The 18268-nt window shown below is 42.9% G+C and overlaps 1 protein-coding gene across 5 annotated transcripts in view; it reads left to right on the top strand.

Moving 5' to 3' along the window:
• Positions 1-18268, top strand: part of LOC147905687 (B3 domain-containing protein Os07g0679700-like) — a 53523-nt gene that overhangs the window by 17924 nt on the left and 17331 nt on the right. For all 5 annotated transcript variants that reach the window (XM_087374037.1, XM_087374063.1, XM_087374046.1 and 2 more), the window contains 6 exons: positions 10527-11451; positions 11740-11836; positions 12099-12273; positions 12935-13011; positions 13116-13544; positions 17278-17327. In XM_087374037.1, the coding sequence (XP_087230163.1) occupies positions 10727-11451; positions 11740-11836; positions 12099-12273; positions 12935-13011; positions 13116-13544; positions 17278-17327 (1553 nt within the window). In that variant the 5' untranslated portion in view covers positions 10527-10726. The remainder of the gene's footprint in view (positions 1-10526; positions 11452-11739; positions 11837-12098; positions 12274-12934; positions 13012-13115; positions 13545-17277; positions 17328-18268) is intronic.

Raw genomic sequence — 18268 nt, 5'->3', positions numbered from 1 at the left:
GGGAGCTCGATGACCATCTCGAGTGGCTCCAATGGAAGATAAGAGTCGATGGTACACATGAGGAAGATCGGGGAATCTGAGGACGTGTTGATGAGGTTGCTCCTATCTCTTCAGATGCTCATGTGAAGGAGCTTTCTCCTAGGGAGCAAGCCTTTGCTAAAGCTCGTGCTATACTTAAGGATAATGCTGCTATTTTGGCCGAGATCCATCAGCAGCAGCAACCCTCCTTTCCTCTTGTTTCTACTTTTTCACCTCTTGACAAAGGCAAGGGGATTATTGATTCTACTTCTTCATCCGCAAGGATTCTCCGCACACCTATGCCAGGAGCATCATTCAGTAATTCTTTTGCAGTTCTGACAGACATGGCAGAGTTTGATTTAGAGGAGTTTGTACCCTCTACCCTTGGGAAGCACTTCATTCAGAGCACCATGGATAGAGATTCCCCCTCTGCAGGTGTGGGAGTACTTTCCCCAGTTGACTTCCCTCCTCTTGATAGGAAGAACTTTTCTCAGGAGAAGGTCGGGTAGAGATTTTCACCCGGCCTCTTCCTCTCGTCGATGAGGATTGTCAGTTGGAACGTTCAGGGCCTTGGAGGTGTACCTGTAGGTAGTTGATTCGTAACCAACTTCATCTAGGTGTTACTGGGGGTCCCATTGATGTCCTCATGATTCAGGAACATAAATTGGATGTCAGGGATTGTGCCAAGTCCGATAAGCTTCTTTCAGGGCATACTTTTTGGTCACCTGTCTTGGGCACCAGGAGAGGCACTTGTATTTCTGTTTCTTCTTCCATGCTACCCTGGGTGATTGGATCATAGTTTCCTCTAGAGCTCAGTGGGTTATTCTTTTGATTGGTAGGCATAAGGTTGGTTTCTTAAACCTTTATGTTCAAGAGGGGACCGTGTTCTTTTCTAGAAGGAGCTGCTTTCTTGGTCTTGCATTGCAGAGTCTTGGATCATTGGGGGTGATTTCAACATGGTTGAAATGCCCACAGACAAAAGAGATGGTAGGGAAGGTGGCCTACATTCCCTGGAGAGAGCAGCCTAGGATGCCTTCCTTTTTCAGTACAGTGGCGGAGATGCTTGGCATGATGATGCTTTTCACACTTAGCCGCATTCGCTCATATTTTCTTGGTCAAAGAGAAGGTTGCAGATGCCTATCCATGCACAGATTGACAAATTTTACGTGGATGACTGGGCTCTAGGCAGGGGTGGGATAGTATGCATTACACCTGGGGTGTCCACTGCAGATCATTTTTCACTTATTCTGTATGTTTCAGATCCTTTGGTGAGGAGTGGCTCTGTCAGTATCAGGATTTCAGATGCATTCTACGTAGAAAAGGACCTCACAAAGGCAGTTCTGCAGAGTTGGATTTCTCACATGCACGATGGGCTGCTTTCCTCGTCAGATATAGCACCAGCCCTCTCAGATATTAGCGACTTTTATCACTCAGTTGCTCGGTTTAGGAGAGGTGAGATCCTCAGGCGAGAGATAGGTATCTGCCAGCAGTTGGCTACTCTTCATAGGGAAGAGCAGAAGAGGCCTATAGATGCTTGGATTTAGGAGCGCCTTGCTGTAGCAAGGGCTCAGTAGCAGTCATTGTTGGATCAGAGAGCGGAGTACGCCTTTCATGCCAGGGAGTCATTTTGGACCCAAACGGGAGGTAGGATCAACAAGCAGTTCTTCTCTACTCTTGGCCCCATACATAGTAGGGAAAGCATTTCACAGCTTGTTGACTCAGAAGGAGTTTTACAGATACATCAAGATACCGTCTTGCAGGTAGCTACAGATTTCTGTGCCTCCCTTCTTACTGTAGATTTCGACACTCAGGCCAGAGATGATGCTCTACGTATTATTTGACAGCATTTACCTATGTTGGTGAGTGGAGATATGATAGTCTCACTGATGCACCATTCACCAACATAGAGTTCAGGATTGCTCTCTCTGCCCTTCACAAGGGCAAGTGCCTTGGTTCAGATGGCCTTACACCCTCTTTCTTTATTTCATTTTGGGATCAGATTGGGGATCACATTACCGCAGCCTTGTAGGGCGTTTGGGACTCGGGTGAGATGCCAGACTCACTTACTGAGGGCCTCATTCATCTTATTCCTAAAGGGGGTTGCAGGAATTTAGTGTCGCATTGGAGATCGATCACTTTGTTGGGCACTTTGTACAAAATCCTAGCAAAAGGAAGCAGCCTACATCTGCAGCCCTTTCTTCCAGATCTTATACATAATCCGCAGATGGGTTTTGTGCATGGTAGGAGCATCTCCGATAATATTTTCTCATTCTGGGACACTTCTGAATGGGCCATACATAATGGCCATAGGCTTGTCATTCTACTCTTGGACTTAAAGTTTATGAGAGTATACTGGGGTTTTCTAGAGGGTACCCTCTCTCGCTTTGGATTCATAGATGCATGGATCAGAGGGGTGGCAGCTCTCTACAGATCAGCCCATAGCAGGTTCTCATTGGTGGAGTCAAGGGAGACAGATTTCAAATTACCAGATCGGTTCGTCAGGGATGCCATTTAGTCCCCTTTCTCTTTTTATTTGTGGCCGAAGCTATGAGCTACTACCTTAGAGCTCAAGCTGATATTATAGGGCCGAGTCTTCTATTGATGAGGGAGGATGAGCTTTTGGATAGTGAGTTGGCAGATGATACGGCTGTTTTTTTGGATGCCACACCACATACACTCACCTCTTTCAGAATAGGCTTGGATTTATTTTGCACTATAGCAGGGGCCCATATTAATTGAAACAAATCCAATGGCTTTTGGATTAGTGATGAGGACACTCCAGAATGGGGGATTGACATAGGATTCACTTGGATTCAGAGGGGTGTTTCCATCAGGTACTTAGGATGCCAGGTTGGGGTGGGCATCTCTCCAGCACAATAGTTTGCTCCTGTGTTGGAGAGCATCAGGAGGAAACTTATTTTTCAGAGTTTTGCCAGACTTGACCTTGCATCCGGAGTAGTGGTTGTGAACCAGGTATTATTGGCTACTTCCTGGTTCGTTTGCTCTTGTTGGTGCAGATCTAGAGGTTGTATATCTCAGCTCATGAGACCTGTCAGGAACTTTCTTTGGAGTGGGTTAGATGGCATCTCAGATGTTGTAGCCAGGGTGGCTTGGGAGACCCTCATTCTCCCCACTAGGGAAGGAGGTCTCAATATTATTGATCTGAATTTGCAGTGTATGGCCTTGCTCTGCAAATTTGTAGTGAGAGGTTTGATGCCTGGACAGGAGCCTTGGAAGGATTTTTTCCTACGTAGCATTCAATCTTGTACACCTTCTCACGGGGGAGATTGGATGGATAGCTCCAGATGGATTTTTGCTTTAGTCCATCTTAGATCTCCCTCTTCTCTCATGGCTTCCTTTCTGAAAGCTTGGGGCAGCTTCAAAGACACTCTTCAGAGAGTTTTACCCTCCTCTCGCTAAGAAATAGACAGGCAGCCAGTTATATGGAATGAATAAGCATGGCATATCACTGGGTGTGTCACATTTTTTGTAGTGGTCTAGATGGAAGAGGGGACCTGCTTTCACTATAGGTGCCTGGAAGGCTTTTAGACAGCTTTCAGAAGATAAGAGACTCTTATCTGTTGGCCACCTCAGAGGGAGTGCAGTCAGGATGCAGCAGATAGAGGCAGCCATACCAGCAGAGTGGATAGATGCAGATGACTTACCGATCACAGAGTCCACTTGGTTGGTAGCCTTTTTGGGGACGGGTGTTTCTTTAGAGGTCATTGCCTTGCAAGATGCACATGAGGAGACCCTTGTCTTTGATGTTCAATCGGGAGGCAGACTTCTTAGATCTTCAGATGATATTCTTTTGGAGGTTGCTTTCCAGCTTGTTAGGATTGCAGGGTACATGGAGTGGGGTACGGATTCACGGTGGTATCTTGATCCTGACCCCGTTCTCCTGGCACTTGGATCTTGGAGACTCTAGTTATATGGTGGTTCTCCCATTAGGTTCTTGTAGTGGGACCCAGGGGAGTGGGAATGGATTGATGAAGGGCACCGAGAGAAGAGCATCTCCTTCTTTCGCTACACAATTAGAAATGTCATGAAATTTCAGCTTAGTAGTAGAGGTTGGAGGCCCACTAGAGCTCCTCATTGGGATAGTTTTCATATTTCTGCAGAGGTGAAGAAAAACTTTTGGAGGAGTCTCTGGAAATCCCTCAGAAATAGAAAGATCACTCTCTTCTTTTGGCTTTCTATTCATGGAGGGATTGCAGTGAACCTGTGGAGATCTAGGTTCGGGGCTGACCCTACTTGTCCTTGATGCCACGCAGTAGTCGAATCAGTTCAGCATTACCTTTGGGAGTGCAGACAGGCGAGGACGATCTGGAAGGGTGTTGCCAAGATTCTTTGGATATTTCAGAGCACCCTTCTTCATGACTTGGGGATCAGTGGCATGGTTATCTCTTACTGGACCTTAGGTGTTTTTCGAGGGACAGGACTCAGACTCATCCTTCATTATACAACGACACTTCGTGGAGTCATGCTCTCTCCAGGATGTTCCTTTCACTCCTTTCAAAGCTGCTCATGCCTCGGTAGACACATCTTGGGAGATTTTGGCCACCATTGCAGCTTGGCATATTTGGAGGGCCAAATGTACGGAGGCGATGGAGGGTTCACAGGTTCACCCGTCCTAGTCTATGGCCAGTATATGGACGGATACTATACACACACTGATGGCCATTTGGGCGAGCATGCAGGGATCCCCCAAAGCAGCTACAGCCAAGAGAGATACCTTTTTCAGAGTTTGGAGAGGATCTCCGTTCTTCTCTGAGACTCTGTCAGCGTTGGGGTGGCATTTTCAGGCTCCACCTTGGATTTTTGTTAGCTGTTTTTTCTTTCATGCATGTCATGATGTACACCTACATTTGAGCTTGCTCTTGCGGCTTTCATTCATACTTAATGAAGTAATTTTTTCGGGGAAAAAAAAAATCTTGTCTAAGAACTATGTAGTTTTTCCTCTTTGGAACCCATTCCTGCCTCCCCAACATGTTAATGTTCTTACTTCCCTTTGGCTTTTACAGCTTTTATATACATCTTTTCTGGATATACTATGCGTCCCCCTCAAACCTTTTACACATCCTTCGAAGAGCTTTGTACATCCTCCCTCATTCATATCCCTTGATGCAGTCTTTGCTCTTCCTCCATTGCCCAGTCCATCAAATTTGGATCTTATGTTGAAAGAAAGAAGCCGCCTTTTGTCTCTTACCCTCGCTTCTCATCCCTGTTCTCTTTATGGTCCACCTTCTCACTCAGGTTCCCTCCACGAGTTTCCACTTTTGACCCCTATACATTGCCTACCTCCTATATTCATCTTGTTCTGATCCCTTTTTTAATCAATCCTTTTGTTTCTCTTTCCCATCCCTTTCAACACAAATTTTTAACTTTCTATTAGGTACAGAACTGTTATTTTTATACTCAAGGGTCAATGAGCTCCAGGGAAATGTCTCTTGTGCTCCTTCTATCGAGCTGCCTACCAAAGATTCGCTGAAGCTCTTGCCATAGAATCAGCCTATGGTTGAACGATCATGGGAGCTGTGTGGCTAATATTTTCATACTTAAGAACCTATACAAAGTAGATATGATTGGGTGGGGAGAAGAGTATCCTTATTGTTCACAAGGTTTGGAAACAAAGCTAGGGGAGGCTCTATGAAGCAATTGACTCTCTAAAGAGTTAGGGTATATTCACCTAGGCATAGTGACTTCTCAAGTGGTCATGCTAGATGGACTTAGTAATCAGTGTATAGAGGCCTATCTTGAGGTGAAGTTGCTTAAATGGCCAATCGCTCTCCTAGTGACAAGCTCTTCCTGTGGCTTAGTCTTAGTTGTAGTTGTGCGATGTGCTTGTTTGTATTACTACATCTATTTTCCATAATCTTTAGAAGACATCGTGAATGAACGGCACACCATTTTTGACCGATGCCAATGGCTTTCATTCAATGAATGTACCGATGAAGTTTGAAGCTTCCTTAATGGCTCAGGTTACTATAGCCATAGTACGAATATCCATAGTTAGCTCGAAGAAAGAAACTGCTTTAAGGAGCAAAGACTCTATAGTACTTATCATTGGAAAAACACATTTGTAATGCAATGGTTCCATATGGTGTTTGTAGTTCAAATATGTACAATCTAGCAGAAGAGTGCAACAATGTTTTGTAAGTGGAATTTCCAATATGCAATGTAAATTAGTCGGATTTCAATTTTATTAGCACTATGTAATTTCTCACTTTAGAAGTACATTGTGAGAATTTGACTTGGTTAATATATATTTTTTGATGCCTATAACTATGTTAAGACCTATGATTTTAATCTATGCTGTCCCCTATCTCCAGTTGTCCATTCCAAAGGGATTGATGTATCTATCTGAGCAATTCTTTTGCCACTCCCTTTGTGGTGACTAACCATTTGACTTTTTTGTTCTTTAGGGAGGTCCTTAAATGCACAATCTAACAAAGAAGTAGAACCTCTCTCCCATTTAGACCATTGCATATAACTTGAACCATCCAGAGGTCTACTATGGTCATCCACAATAGATTCATACGAGATGACTAGCTATCTATTAATCTCATCATGCATAATTTGGAGACTCCTCCACAAAGAACCCCTAAATTTGCAGCCATCCTAAGTAGTAAGATCTGCAGAAGTAAAGACCTAGTGCTGTCCAAATATTCACCACCTAAGGAATACAAGACCCAATGCATTGTAAGGAAAGATCCTTCAACAACTCCTAACTTGAGTCCCTTGACAATAACCTTGCAAAGCAAACCTCTACGCTGCATATCTGGATCAATGATCTTAAGCCCTCCGTCTTGGAAGAATCAAAGTCTCTCAAGCCACTCTGGCTTTAGTATCTATGGACCCATCAAGTCCAAGAAAGTTTTTGATAGGCCTCTTGAGCTATACGATGTTGGTTGAACTCCAAAATAGGAGTTTTAGAGAAGGAAGGTTTCAGATTTCTAGATCAGTCCACCAAGGATTCCCTCTTGCCCCTTTCTTATATCTTTTAGTGGCTGAAGCCATGAGCATCTTTTTGAGATCTTAAGCAAATATCTTTGACCTGAGACTTCACCTTAGGCAAGATAAGGAGCTTCAGGATAGTGAGCTTTCAGATGGCATTTTCGTTTTCTAGATGCCACTCTATTTTGCATTGTAGTAGCAAGTGCACATATTAATTGGAATAAATCCAATGGCTTTTGGATTTGTTGTGAGAGCACTCCAGATTATGGGTTTGATTTTTGTTTCACTTGGGTTCAAAGTTGTCTCAGTTAGTTGTTTGCCCTATGAGGTTGGTGTGGGCATCTCTCCCTCATAGTAGTTCGCTCTTGCGTGGAGAGCACTGGGATGAAAATCCTCTTTTGGAGTTTGGCTAAAATTGACGTTGCTTCTAGAGTGATAGTTGTCAATTGAGCACAACTGGCCACAACTTGATTTGTTTGTTCTTGTTGGCTCCACTCTAGGGACTGTATCCTCAGCTTAAAAGGTTAATCAGAAGTTGTCCTTACATTAGGCTCAATGGTTCAATAGATGCCAGAACGAGGGTGGCTAGTGAGACCTTGATTCTCTCTACATGCTAGGAAGGAGGCCTTAATATAATTGATCGGAATCTATAGTGTAGGACTTTGCTTTGCAAGTTTGTGATCAGGGACTTTTGCCAAGCTAGGAGCCTTGGAAAGATTTCTTTTTTCGATACATTGGATCGTGTATCCCCTTCTCAGATAGTGATTGGATGGACAATACTAGGTGGATCTTTATGTCTGCACACCTTAGGATGCCTTTCTCCCCCCTTATGGCTGCCATCCCGAAAGCTTGGGACACCCGCTATAGTCATAGGTCTCTAGCAAGATACAGATGGGGATATCTGCCTTGGGATTTGATATTCACTCTGGGGATAGGTTTCCAGGTCCATGTGTTAGGAAATGGAGTCAATATGAGTTAGTTTGGTGTGTTCTAGTGTGAGTTCTAGTCTAGTGTGTCCTATGGATGCCACGTGTCACATTCGGAGTTATCCCATATGCATTGGTGTTCATATGTGTGAGTGTGCTCTATATAAGAGTTGTACTTGTCTAGTGTCAAATCAATCAAGTATCAAGCCTTCAAGTTCTTTGGTCTACATGTGAGTACTTTCATTTTGTTCATTGCTCTTAATTTCATTTCCATTTCATTATGTCTCTCTTTGAGTATTATTGTCTCTCTCCCTAGCCTACCCTCTCTCTCTGCCTCTCCACCATGCACCTTCATGTGGTATCAGAGCTCCTTTCCTACCTTTCCCTTCTCCATGCTCAATCTAGAGGATGAGGGAAGCCCGCAAATGGAAACCATCCTCTCCTTCATGATTGAGCTCCTTTCCACTCCTTTCTCCCCATCTTGTTCTCTTCTCCTACCTTAGCCTCACCTTCGGAAGCTATGGAGCTTGGTTTGTTGTCCACGTGAAAAGGAGCAACTCAGTCACCATTCTTGTGGGCATTTGTGGTCGTCCTTGTAGAGGAAAAAGACAGCCCGTTTTTTGCTCAAAAACAGCTCGTTTTTGCCATTTTGGGGGCATTTTTGTAAAGGCAGATGCCTTCTCCATCCCAAAAAGGGCCGGCTGGGATATAGAGAAGGGGTCCCCTATCTTCATATATTCAAGGTCCACTAGAGTGCTCTTTTGTATATGGGATTTCTATCCCTCACTTCCATGTGTCAGCTGTATGTCAAGGGCTTTTTCACCCTTTCCAATTCCGTTAGTCATGTATATTGCCAAACTGCCACTAGGGGGGTTAGGACCATATCAAGGCTCTAAAGGCCCTATTTCCAACACTCCCCTGGTCCAAACACCACCAGAGAACTGACCAGCCAAGCACCAACAGAGAACTGATCACCCACACATGGCCAGATAGGGTCATTGGAGAAGCTATGGTGTCTGCATCTACTTTTGAAGAACTGAGGCCTGCTGAATCTGGGCTAGGCGCTGCTACTGGTCCATGAGCTATTGCTGCCCCTGCAAACGAAGGCTTCTGCTAGAGCTGTGGAGGCTCTTGATACTGTTGTGGTAGGGGGTATTGGGAATCCTGGTACTGCTGCTGTACCTGGTGATTCTGAAATGAGGCCAAATACTGCTTTTTTATAGGACCGGGCTGATTTTTGACGACTAGCCCTGCTACAGACTGACCCAATCTGTGACAGCCACTGTCACAGGCTGAGGACCTTGTTCCTGACCGTTTTGATTGAACAGACAGCCCCGCTCCAGACTTCTTGACTGTTGCACTGTTGCCCTGACTGTGAAGCTGTTCTGCTGCTATTCTGCTGTCCTGCTGCTGGTAATGGGCTGCAGAGCTGCCAGCAGGGATGCCATGGGCTACAGATGCCCCCATGAATGAAATCTGGAAGGGAGCACAAAAAGGAAGGAGAGAAGAGGCAGAGGTGGAGGCAGCATGCAATAAGGTGAATGAAGAGAAGGGTGACTGCAAGAAGCGATGACAGAGGGCAAGCCAGAGATGAAGCGGGAGAAAAGAAGATGGAGAATGGAAAGGGTGCTGTGGGGAGCTAAAAAGGAAAGGAAAATGAGTGCTGCAAAACATGGAAGCTGAGGCTGCAGGAGCTACAAGAACATGAAGGGCAGGGCGTCAAAAATTCCTTCTCTTCTCTCCTTTTAGCCTTTTCCCTCTTTTCTAAAGTGCTAGTTTTGGAGGAGCTTTCCTAGTTTGAGGTGTATGAGTGAAATTCATGCCAGAATAGCTTTTGTTCTTCGGTGTCACTCCCTTTCTTAATACGGCTTAATTCTACCTGGCATGTGGATTTCCATTATTTCTCTCTCTTCGGTGAATATATTTGATGTTCTTCTTCTACCAAGTTGGGAATTTGGCCTCCTATCAACTTGTGATCAGGGGAGGAGATGATAAAACTCCTGGCTATTGGGAACCTTGTGGTAATTATGACGTTCAAGCCTAACATTCTCTTTAAAAGAATAATTTCCATAAACAATATACCTACGATATGAAGGGAGGGATACCTTTTTTTCAAGTTTCAGTTAGCAGAATTCAACAAGCAACATGTATGACCTTTCATGAGAGGTTTTCCTGAAAACCTATCCCAGCTATGGAGATCTATCCTTTTTAAGAATTTGTTTATTTTTCCCTGGGAGTTACTTGGGTAGATGTTGTCAGTGATCTTATGAGACACTCTCTCATTTTTAATAAGCGGATCATTGTGTCATGGTTTAATATGCATCGCTTCCCTGACAGGATACAGAGAATGCAAGCTGCATTGTCTCCTCCATCTTTCGCTAAAACAATGTGTAAAAGCATGGTTGAATTTGTGATGTGTATATGTGGTGTTGCCTTGATTTTTCTATAGATTTTGCAATGTTATCCTATAAACAGTTTTGTGATGTTTACAATAACAAAATATTTGTGGCCTGCTGACATTCAGTTCCATCTTGAAGTTGAATGCTTCAATGAAATCATGGATCTCCTGCTTATGCTTTTAATAATCTAACTTCATGTGTCTGATACATTTTGTCCTTCTTTCAGGGTTAGCTTTAAATTTTCAGGAAAGCTTCAACTGTAGGCACGAAAGGTTGGCATTTACAAAATCCAGGAGGATGGGAAGTGGATTTGTTTCAAGTACCATGTCTTCTGGTGACAATGTGTCTTGCTGTATTGTCTTCACAACAACTACCTGAAGGTGATAGTTATTTGACAGTGACGCTCTTGCTCAGAAAAGTTAAGAAATGGTTTCTGGGGCTGATTCAAATACAGCTGAGGGTAATTCTATGGACAAATTGAAAATTGAGTGCAATGACTTGGACGTGGCTGTTTCTGCTATGCCCATTTGTCTAGAGCTACCAGAAGCAGCAAGGTCACGGGAAGAACATCTTCAGGCAACAGCCATCGAGCAGAATGTTTCTGACTATGCTGCAACAGAGGCTGGTATCGAAGAAGGATATACTACAAGAGAGATGGATGCAGGTAGTAACAGGCTACTTGGGACATTAAAACCCATGCTTGAAATCGACAAGAGTTTAGATGAGCCATGTAACATACCAGATAGCAAAGGCATTGAGTCAGGCGCTGAGGAAATGGAGCCATCCAGCAGTGCTTGCCTGACTATGTCACTGGGATTGTATACAACAAAGGACACTGACAGCAGAAGCAATGGTCTTGGTGGATCGAATGCTTTTGGGAGCATTGCTAGCAATAGTGGTGCTAATGTGGATGTTCGAGAAAATATGAAGATTTCTGGGTTAAGTTCAATACGTCATAGGCAAAGGCAATTACTTCCCAAACAACCTCAAATTCAGCAATCGAACCGTCTGGAAGCTCCAAAAGAGACCTCTCCACAGGCACCAATACGCGTTGCAAGGCCACCAGGAGAGGGGAGAGGCAGGAACCAACTGTTGCCACGCTATTGGCCACGTATAACGGATCAGGAACTTCAACAAATAACTTCTGGAGAGTATCCTCTTGAGGTGACAATAATGTAGAGTTCTTGTTTCCTTCTGTGCCCTATTTCTTCTTTGTATTTCTGATTGCCTGTAGTTGCCATGTCAAGTTGTATGCATGTAATTAGTACAACAGCTCTTTGAGACTCTGCAACCTCATATTGGTAATGGTCAAGACAGTATATAAGATGTTTAATGCAATTGAATTAGCACTTTCTTAAAGAGAGTCGCAGCAGATGGAGTTGGAAGATCACAATAAGCTGCTGTTAATTTCCACATTTGTAGTCTTTGACAATGCACAGCTCCAACTCTAAAATTACGCCACTATTTGAAAAGATGTTGAGTGCAAGTGATGCAGGTCGAATAGGACGGCTTGTACTTCCAAAAGCATGTGCTGAAGTAAGTATATATGCTCCCAACTGAGGATACATCTCCCAAAATGTATCCATTAAAGCGCTGCAGTTGTTACGATGCTTCCTTTTAGTAGTAGACAATCATTTGTGACCGCAAGCTTATATAAATTAACTAGCATGCAATTTTAATCATGTCTCACATGATCTCTTTTCTAGAAGACTGCACATATGCACTTTGTATCAAATTTTTATGGTCATGCCCTTCCTGGCTGTTTTACATGCCTCCTACTTGCGGCTACTTGCAACAGGCTTATTTCCCTCCCATATCACAGCCTGAAGGTTTGCGTTTGACAATTCAAGATGTTTCTGGCAAAGATTGGGTATTTCAATTTCGTTTCTGGCCCAATAACAACAGCCGGATGTATGTTCTAGAGGGTGTCACACCTTGCATCCAATCAATGCAGCTGCAAGCTGGGGACACAGGTATTGAACATTATGCCTTCCATGTGAATCTCTCATCAAACTTGAGTATCCTTTGATAAGAATAGCAGTTCTGTCTGTCCAGCTATTCCCAGGTGAGTCGCACTCAAATAGAAAGCTTTTGGTTTATTAGAGCCATACAAGTTTGAGTAAAGCTGGCTTGGGAAAACTTCTCATGCTTTGTCATTCCGCTTCTTAACATAAAATTCCTGCCTTTGGTTTGTGATTCTTGTACTCTTCTACAAAAAGCACGGGCGACTGGATCGGAGTTTAGGTCACGTCCCTGCGTAGGCAGCATCACATACCTAATCTGCTCGTTTCATATTAGCGTCATGTTCCTCTATTTCTGACAGTATATCATGGCTCGGGATGCTGCAAACACGGCATTCTTTATGTTGTTTTATAAATTTCCCATGTCCTGGGCCAATGCAACTGTCATTTAATGAGCTTATTAAGTAGGGTCACTCTTTTGGGGTTGACATATAAAGGTCTTGATCCCTGATACTTTGCACACAGATGAATTCTACAGACAATTTGGTTCCTTCAATGGATGAGCAATATGGAAAACTTTGGCAAATGAAATTTGGGCTCTGTGAATTGCAGTGGTTATGATCTGAAGGACTTTTTGATAATTTGACGTTGTATGCATGTATTTGTTGTGCAGTAACTTTTAGTAGGTTGGATCCTGAAGGGAAGCTTGTGATGGGTTATCGCCGAGCACCAAATTCATTATGTGCACAGGTTCGAATAACTAAAATATTATAATTTGCAAGAATTTTAAACACCCTGAGTTTTATTGTTTTAAGCAGCCTTGAAGGCGACTGACTTTTACGATTCTCTGTCAGGACACTCAACCCTCAACAATGGCTTCAACCGCAAGTGCACCTGCATCCTTGACTTCTGGAGGAATTGATAATCTTCCAATGATAACAAGTCTTTCTGGGCTTTTGTCACAATCCGTAAAATGTGCTGCTGAGGCTCAGGCAAATGGCATACCTGGACAATTCAATTTGTCAGACACAGGCTATGGATGGTATAAAACCGAGAAGGAAGGATCCATGGTAAAAGAAGGATCTTTATTTCAATCTTTACTTGTTGGTGACAAAAGAAAAGGGAGACAATTCACCTCAAAGAGCAAGCGAGTGCGGGTGGATGTAGAAGACTCTGTTGATTTCAAACTTAGCTGGGAAGAAGCACAAGATCTGCTGCGAGCTCCACCAAACATTACTCCAAGCATTGTTACAATTGAAGGCCATGAGTTTGAGGAATATGAGGTGCTAAGAAGTAGATTCTTTGTTAAACAGCACAAGTTGGAAGCAAGATTGTGTAGTATTTGTTTAGATGAATATCTTCACTTGTTTCCCTATTGCAAACCAGGTTGTCCCCCTTGTATTTCAAAGATTTTATCAGTGTTGGTAGGAATGGAAGGTCATATGGTCATTTTCTTTTGCTGAAGGTTTCTGTAGAGATGTTACTATGCATTAATAAAAAGGAGCAGTTGGCTTTGACAGCAAAGGATTTATATGAACATACGGCATATGTTTTAGTTGATAATAATTTAGACGTTAAGAAATAATGAAAGAAATATTCAGAGTGAGAAGCCTAATTGACTTTAGCCTTTAAGTAGCCCCTTAAGTTGCTCAAGGGAGGATCTGATGCAGCTTGCTCTCCTCATTGCCTAGCTGCTTCTTGTTCATGCTTATGGGCAGTCTCAAGTAAGGGCAGCTTATGTCTGCTCTCTCTCCTCCCTATATCTCCGTCCTCCTCTCTCCCCCTTCGATGTGTGGTTGTAACACTGTCCTTGTTCGCCCGAGTGGGCAAGCATGGGTGCAGAGGGTCAGGCAGGGTTTAGATGGGATCACGCCACTCTAGACCATATCTTCACCCTCATAGTCCCTATTGAGGAGGCCCTGCACCGAAAGTAGAAGCTCACTCCTGCTTCATGGACTTCTGCAAGGCATCTGAATCTGCCTCATGAGCTTGCCTTATCTCACGTCTTTGGACACTTGGGATTGCTGATGGCATCATTGGGTAGTTATGGCACCATATGAGATATTCACAGGCAAAGCACACACTGCAAATGCATTTCAGAGAGGTTAGTAGCACCGTTTATGTGAAGTAGGGATATCTTTTGTCTCCCACACTCTTTGACTTCTAAATTGATGAGCTGGCTTTTTCTGTGGCAGGCAGGGTTAATACTAGTATAGACACTTATCTTCAGGTTAGCTAACCATGTCGTCCTGATTTCAGACACACAAACAGGCCTACAGAGCCACTGGTAGCTTTACATGCAGCCAGGGCATGAAGGTCAACCTTGGGAAGACTAGGATTATGATCTTTGACATTAGTGATGCCTAACTCTAGCACAATTCATAGGTACACTGTGATATCTTCTGTATACTCGGGATGCATCCTCATGGGACAGTGGTTCGTTCAGCATGAAATTGGCTGCTCAAGCCAGATTGACTACATGACATGCTTCATTGGATGGATTCGAGAGACATGGCTTTCAGTCCATTTACTGTATGTGCAAATAAAGGCTGCTTCTTGGATTCCCTGGTTAGATTGGGGGGTGGATCTTATAGAGACGAAGTGGGTTGGATATGAGGCATGGAAAGATGTGCACTCCAACAGAGGTTACAGCTCAAGCCTTCAGTTTGTTCTCATAACTACACGTTTTGGATTTGAGTATTCACGCTTGACAATAGAACCAAGTGAAATTGAGATGTGAGCTATACGAAGGGCTCCAAGGCCTGACTCTACACAAGACAATATACATGGCTTCTCTGCAGGTAAATGTATCTAGGCAAATTTATCTTTCTTTCCTCAATTTTCACAGGTCTTGGAAAATGCATTAACTGTACCGAGATGCGATGGTAATATGTACTATGATGGAAAGCAAGACCTCTTCATTACATTCACATGCATAGCTTCACGTCAAATCATCTTGATGTCATTGATGAAGCTTTTTAGCTTCATTTGGAAGACATGACTCAACAAGGAAAATCTCCGAGAATAGCTTGTAGATGTGCATCCAAAACTTTCAAAGGAATGTTCTAGAACTATGTGACTAGTACTTGGTTGGCTAGTGTGTGTGCCATATCAAAATTTTTGGTGGCCCAAAACCTCCTTCAAATATAATCAAGCTGTTTGGCTGGTTGACTAAAAAGGCCTTATCGGAAATTGTTGACAAACGACTCAATTTGTGAATCTCCCTTTTTGTCGCTGCTATGATACATCTGAAGTGTGAAAGCCCATTTCAATACTTCCCAACCTCATGCTGAATAGATTTGGTTCAGGAAATGGATCTAATGCAAATCAACTAGACTTGTTTTTTCAACCTATATGAAAATCTATCCCCAAATATTTTGTTTTCCACAAGCGTTATCTAAGCACAGATGTAGAATTGCCATCATGTATAATGGCTTTATTGCTGTGAGACAAGGGACACTTCTGGTATGGAATTGACTGACCCGATCTACCAGAGTAGTCCCCTGCTTGTTTGGCATTGACTTCTCAATTCGAGATAAAATTTTCATTATAACAAAATGTGGTATTCTGTGATAGTCCATCCCCTTACCTCCAAAGGAGAAGTTGGCCTCCCTTTTCAGGAGTATTATGGAGATAAGACTACCCAGGGCTACCTTTGTCCAAGTACTGTAGCGAGTTTTCCTTGAAGGCATTCAAGCATGGCCAGAAGAGATGAATACGTTCTCTCTCACTGGAAGAAATTTAATGGTGGCTTTTCCCTTCTAGATCCAACATTAAGAGATCCACTCATTGCTTGTCTTTCATGCTGCAACAAAGACCATTTCGGTTCCCACCTACACAATTCTTAAGAGATGAGCCCATTGCTTTGCTTTCGTGCTTTCGTGTTGCAACAATATGGGATCAGACTATGCTAATTCCCACTTAAGCACATGTCTAAAACTTTCAGACTCTACAGTTCCAAGGTCACGTGTCCATTGACTGGGTGTAGCTGAGGAAACAAAGATAAAGAGGCTTATGAGAAACCAATGACGGTCCAGAAGATTCAAACTGGAACAAAAATTTTGACGAGAACATTTGGTTCTGTTTAGATGCAGCAAGGTAGCCAGCTTAAGTATATTCTTATCCCATCTCTGTGTTTCCAGGAAGTAGATACTCAATAAAACCATTTGCCGTTGCCATGCATAATTTCTCCTTGCTTCTCTACAGAGATAACTAATCCATCCTAATAATGGAGGGAAAAATAAATAAATTAAACACAGTTTCAAACTGCCACCAACGTCGTAATTAACTACACACTATACCACTGCCGTAGTACTAAAACTTGTAGTTAACCCTTGTAGTCTTATGTTAAAATGTCTCTCCCTTTATGGATCTCTATCCTTCTCCTTTCCTTCTCATCATTTCCTATTGAATAATAATGTCAAGTAATGTGCTTGACGACCCACCTCTTCACTACTTCAGCATTTAATACTTGCACGGATGTTGAAAAACATTTTGCAGAGGAGTTGTTTCAGTATTTTCCTGAAGTATATGCATTCTGCTATGATCATCTAGGTACTTTTGACCAAATAATCTAGCACAAACTCTTGTGAAAACCCCATAGAAAATCATGCAGAAAAGGAATGAGGCTGTGGCAATCAATCCAGAGAGTGGAAGTGCCACGTGTGGCAGTATGTGTGAAAAATGAGGCATGGTCCCGCTCTTATGAATCCTTGCAATTAGACAAACTTATCAAGTTGAGTTAGTTGCAATGTGAAATGTATCTAGTACTCTGTAGACCTTGTATAGAATTTTGGGCATGTCACTAGTTAAGATGTCTTGATCTTTTTATTCTTATATGTTATTTTTTCTTTTATAGTCAGGAATACCATGCACATTGGTGGAGACCATACAAAGTGGTAATAGGGTCTTAAGGGAGATTTACATTGAATCCTCATTTGATAACATATCATCGAGAAACACTGCAGTGTTATGGATATGGATTTTAACGCTAATATCATTGCTGGTGTCTTCCAGGAACCCCCTGTTTTTGGGAAAAGGACCATCTTCACGACAATGAGATACGGGTCAGTCAAGAATACCATTAAAAAATTTGTTCTCATGGTATAATTTGAAACGAAGGCAATTTGAATGTAGCTTTCCTTTCCCTTACCTTGCTTTTGGTCAAATTGGTTACAGGTCTGCAAAATGTATTATTTTGAATGTAGACCGCCAGAGTTCTTAACCAGCATTTGCATGCTTTTTGTTCTGATATTTTGAGCCAGTTTTATTGTTTTGTTTATGAGGCTGCTACAAGGTAAGACCTCAGTCAAATACAAGGTTCATAATCAAGCACGAAAACTGCTATTTTCATTAAACATATTCAGGATAATCCTGAATATTGTAAGTATTGTTATCTACCTAGACGCTAATCCTTGGATTAGTGGACTTAATCCAGCAGAGTTACGGGGCCCCGGGATTAAGGGAAGCAGGCTAACATGGGACTAGAAGTCTTGAACACTAGCAAAGGGCCAATCGGCTATTTAGCCAGGATGCTTTCCATAAAGCAGGACACCCTTCTATATAAGATTGGCCAAGGCTATTCTGTTGGTATTCAGTGTGCACACACCTCTGTTTGATGTGGTATTCGTTGTGCACACACTACTGGATCATCTGGTATAAGTGTGGCCAAGGCTATTGTGTTGGTATTCAGTGTGCACACACCACTGGATGATCTGGTCTCGATCTTGACCCTAGACTCTTGCCTTCTATACGGCGGATCATGGGTTCTAGTGTTATGGGATGCCAGAGCTATGGGCATAGGCTGATTAACCTCCTAGCCCCGATCTTAGCAAAGCTCTTTAATGAAGTTATTTGTTTAGGATTTCCACTCACCTGGACCATTAACACTATTTCACCCATCCGTAAGGCAGGGGATCTTCATGATTCCGAAGAATTACAGGACCATTATGATTGGACATGTCATGTCCAAGATTTATGCATCAGTGCTTGATTCTGAGATTAGTCG

The sequence above is a fragment of the Dipteris shenzhenensis genome, chromosome 1 (assembly GCF_047967505.1).
Source record: "Dipteris shenzhenensis isolate YYH24624 ecotype China chromosome 1, Dip_SZ_1.0, whole genome shotgun sequence".
Taxonomy (NCBI): Eukaryota; Viridiplantae; Streptophyta; class Polypodiopsida; order Gleicheniales; family Dipteridaceae; genus Dipteris; species Dipteris shenzhenensis.
Note: the sequence above shows the minus strand (reverse complement) of the source record. Positions and strands in the feature narration are given on the sequence as shown.